The 3751-nt window shown below is 39.3% G+C and overlaps 1 protein-coding gene across 3 annotated transcripts in view; it reads right to left on the bottom strand.

Moving 5' to 3' along the window:
* Positions 1-443: 443 nt before the first annotated feature.
* The window catches only part of LOC107695340 (katanin p80 (WD repeat containing) subunit B 1), a 14802-nt gene continuing 11494 nt past the window's right edge, over positions 444-3751 (bottom strand). For all 3 annotated transcript variants that reach the window (XM_016495202.1, XM_016495204.1, XM_016495203.1), the window contains exons 15-19: positions 2617-2766; positions 2330-2406; positions 2167-2241; positions 1103-1219; positions 444-748 (exon numbers count right to left, since the gene is read on the bottom strand). In XM_016495202.1, coding sequence (XP_016350688.1) covers positions 613-748; positions 1103-1219; positions 2167-2241; positions 2330-2406; positions 2617-2766 — 555 coding nt within the window. In that variant the 3' untranslated portion in view covers positions 444-612. The remainder of the gene's footprint in view (positions 749-1102; positions 1220-2166; positions 2242-2329; positions 2407-2616; positions 2767-3751) is intronic.

The following is a 3751-nucleotide window of genomic DNA, read 5'->3' as shown; positions in this document are numbered from 1 at the left end:
TAACCGAGTTGGAGCCCATGGGGGGGCCCGTAAAATTTTTTTTGCATATGGGCCCGGGGCTGACTCGCTACGCCACTGGCTTACACAAAAGTTACTTTCAAACCAAGCATTTTTTCAGCTGGTAGATGTGACATATTCAGAAATGTGCAAGATCTGCTTAGGGAACTTTTGTCCTCAGCCAAAACTCTTGATCACATAGATTCCTATTGAAAAGACTGGATTTCGCCCACTGATTAAATGTGACCACACTTTTAGAGTGAATAAAACAAAGCATTTAAAAAAAAAAAAAAAAAAATTTATAATTTGCATTGAGTTGCAAGACTAAATGTTTTTGGTAAATTCTTTCATATGAAAGTTCATCTTTATTATTAGTGTTTACAAAAACAAGTTGTGCATTTCAAAGAAAAAAAAACGAAGTTTACCCACTAGGAAAATAACCACCAAATACCTATATAGATACTCCAAAGTGTGCTTGTGTGTGAGCACACACACACACACACTTGTGTAAGTGCTAGGTGAAAAGTCCATTCAAGTTCAGTCATGAAGCTCAGTACTTTGCCTCGTTATGGACTCTATGACGGAGCTTTGTGTTTGGAGATTGAGGAGTGCGTGTCAGCAGTACAATGGGGCCATAAGTAGCTGTAGCTCTTTGAAAGTGCTGCCATGACGACCAACCTGCTCCGCCCTGTTCTTCACTACATTACTGAGGTTCTTCAGCTGCTTATAGCATGCTTTACATTTCCGATGCCTGGAGAAAAAACAAACAAAAAAAAAACAGTACAACAGTCCAATACAAAACACGTTCTAGTCACATGACAAAAACAACTGCTTAAACTGCAGGGACCTACTCTAGTAATTTTCCATTTAGCAGCTAATGGCTCATTAAAAGGCTAAATTAAACTAACATTTTGCTTTAATTAAACTTATTTGACTACATTGTTAGCCATGGGCAGAATATGTTTGGCTAAACTGAGGATCATCAGTAGATCAGCCAGCACAGCGAACACAGAACAAGTTAAGGAATGAAAAGAAATCAATGATATGCATAACTAACAGAGACTCAAGCTAAAAATCACAGTATGAGTGTTTGTTATGTACCAACCTCTCCTCTCGAGTAATGTCTACTCCTACAGACGGAGGAGCAGTCAGCGTGTCTGAGATTAAAGGCCAAAAACGCTTCAGAATCAGCTTTAAAGATATACAACCAGTCTGTACATAACTAGAAAGACAAGGAAAATGTGTTACTTGATCGCCGTGTCTGTACATGACTTTGATAGATGGCCATCTCAAAACCATGTAAACTTGCTCGCTGTTTAAATCCATAAATATACCGTCACCCAAGCAATCAAAAAAAGATTAAGCAACTGATCTGAAATGCTTTTTGTGAGCAGGATATTTATTAACAGCCAGTCAAGTGCTCTTCATGAGCTGCACAAGAGACATTACGCTCACCTGATTCTGATGTTACCATGAAGCATAAATTTAAATAAAATACACCCAATATTTTACCCATGTGTGATGGAACAATTTCCATTTAATGTCTTAATAGAAAAAAGTAGCGTAATATAGTTTAGTAAAATTATTGTAAAATAATAAGTGTATATGTAATATGTACAGAAATAAAACGTATAAATATAGGGTTCTAAAGGTGTTAAAACCCATCCCAGTCCATCAAAATACACTTCAGAGATGATTATTATATACATAGACAGGCCTGCCTCTCAGATGGGTTACATACAGTGGGTACGGAAAGTATTCAGACCCCCTTCAATAATCAAGTCCAATCAGTATAATCAAACACAGCTGGACTCAAATGAAGGTGTAGAACCATCTCAAGGATGATCAGAAGAAATGGACAGCACCTGAGTTAAATATATGAGTGTCACAGCAAAGGGTCTGAATACTTAGGACCATGTGATATTTCAGTTTTTCTTTTTTAATAAATCTGCAAAAATGTCAACAATTCTGTGTTTTTCTGTCAATATGGGGTGCTGTGTGTACATTAATGAGGAAAAAAAATTAACTTAAATGATTTTAGCAAATGGCTGCAATATAACAAAGAGTGAAAAATTGAAGGGGGTCTGAATACTTTCTGTACCCACTGTACATAGACAGCTCACCAAGTTTTTTGCAGCACAGTCAAGGTTATAACCATTAATAAGTCACCTTTCATATTTGCTCTGCAGCAATTCCTCAATCTGTGTTAAGATGGACGTGCAGAGGTCCAATTTCCACAGTGATCTGAAAGAGAATCATTTCTGTTATTATAACTTCTGTTAAAATGATGCTGGGACAGATGAAGTGAGTGATAATGCGTGTGGATGCTTACGGTTTGCGGTTGATTATGTTAAGGACGTCCACCACAATAGAAAGATCATTCATAGATACAGCTGAATCCAGGGAAGTCTGGGCAACATGCAGGGAAATGCAAACACTGCTTTTAGTGTACTGCTGCTTTCAATAATAGCCAATTACAGCATTTACTAGATTACATTAGAAATACATTTTCGATGTGCCACAGTAAATGTATCCATCAGCCAGTAACAGATCTCTCATTACGATCGGTCTGTCCCACAATTGATCAACGCTCATCAGCTTGAGTGCTGTTGCACTTACCTTGACATCACCACTGGCCCAGACGGAGCGTACAGTGTCCAGGTTTTTATATCGACTGGTCAGCATTACGCACATGGTGTCATGCCCCTTCCTGATCTGTGCTAACGCCTCTTCATCTCCCATCACACTGGCTTTAGCGTTTCGTGCATGCTGTTAAAACAGTACTCAACAGAATCACTCAATTTTACATAACTGGTACAAAAGTGGTCAGTATAGTACCCTTTTAAAAAGGTAACAATATGTACAAGGTACTAACATGCACCCTTTAGGGGGTAAATAAGGCGCAAAGGAATAGCGCCCTGGTCTGGTGACAGCTGACTCTGGCTATAATAACAGAAAATGCACAGTTAACCTAGCACACTTTCTTTGTTCTTTAGTATTTTGTATGAGATGAATTGTTAGTGATGAAGTATTTTGCTATCTTTATCAACAAAGCCACTCATTGATCCATTTAGGGTTATGAACATTACCATAGAAATAGAGCCCGACCAATCTATGGTTTAGCCGATATTATCGGCCGATAGGAGCCTGTCGCCGATATATCGGTATCGGCGAATCCGATATGAACATTGTTTTTACAGAACATAACGCAGATTAAATGCTTCTGAATGGTGTAATTACTTAGTTTGTCCAGCAGAGCGCGCTCCATTCTTTGCTACTGGCAACCCAGGTCAGTAGAGATGCGCGGTTGAGCTCAAACTTCACCCGAGTCTGCAGTTTCAAATTATCCGCCCGCCACCCACCCACACCTATATTTGATCGTCACATTACAATGATTCTAATTCTTAGTTTTGCATGATGATGATGATGATGTTGATATGATGAATGGATGGTTCATTTTAACAGCAGATTAAGTGACGTTAGAGACTAGAGCTGATCTGCACATTGCGGCACGCGTCTGCGGTGCATTAAAGCGTGTTTACCGGCCGCACCGCGGCCCAGAACTCATGCTTATCACATCGGTCACAACACGTTGCGCGGCGCGACAAAATACAATAGAACTGTCACGCCGCTCGCGTCCGGTATAGAATAGAACCCATTATAATCAGTGATGTTGTCTACATTGGATGCAGTAAACTGATGCCTCGTTCTATTTATGACGTGCTGAAACAAAGTTCAAATGATTTTCACCGGG

Source organism: Sinocyclocheilus anshuiensis, unplaced genomic scaffold, assembly GCF_001515605.1.
Source record: "Sinocyclocheilus anshuiensis isolate Anshui unplaced genomic scaffold, SAMN03320099.WGS_v1.1 scaffold282, whole genome shotgun sequence".
NCBI classification, from domain to species: domain Eukaryota; kingdom Metazoa; phylum Chordata; class Actinopteri; order Cypriniformes; family Cyprinidae; genus Sinocyclocheilus; species Sinocyclocheilus anshuiensis.
This window is presented reverse-complemented; position numbering and strand designations above follow the sequence as displayed.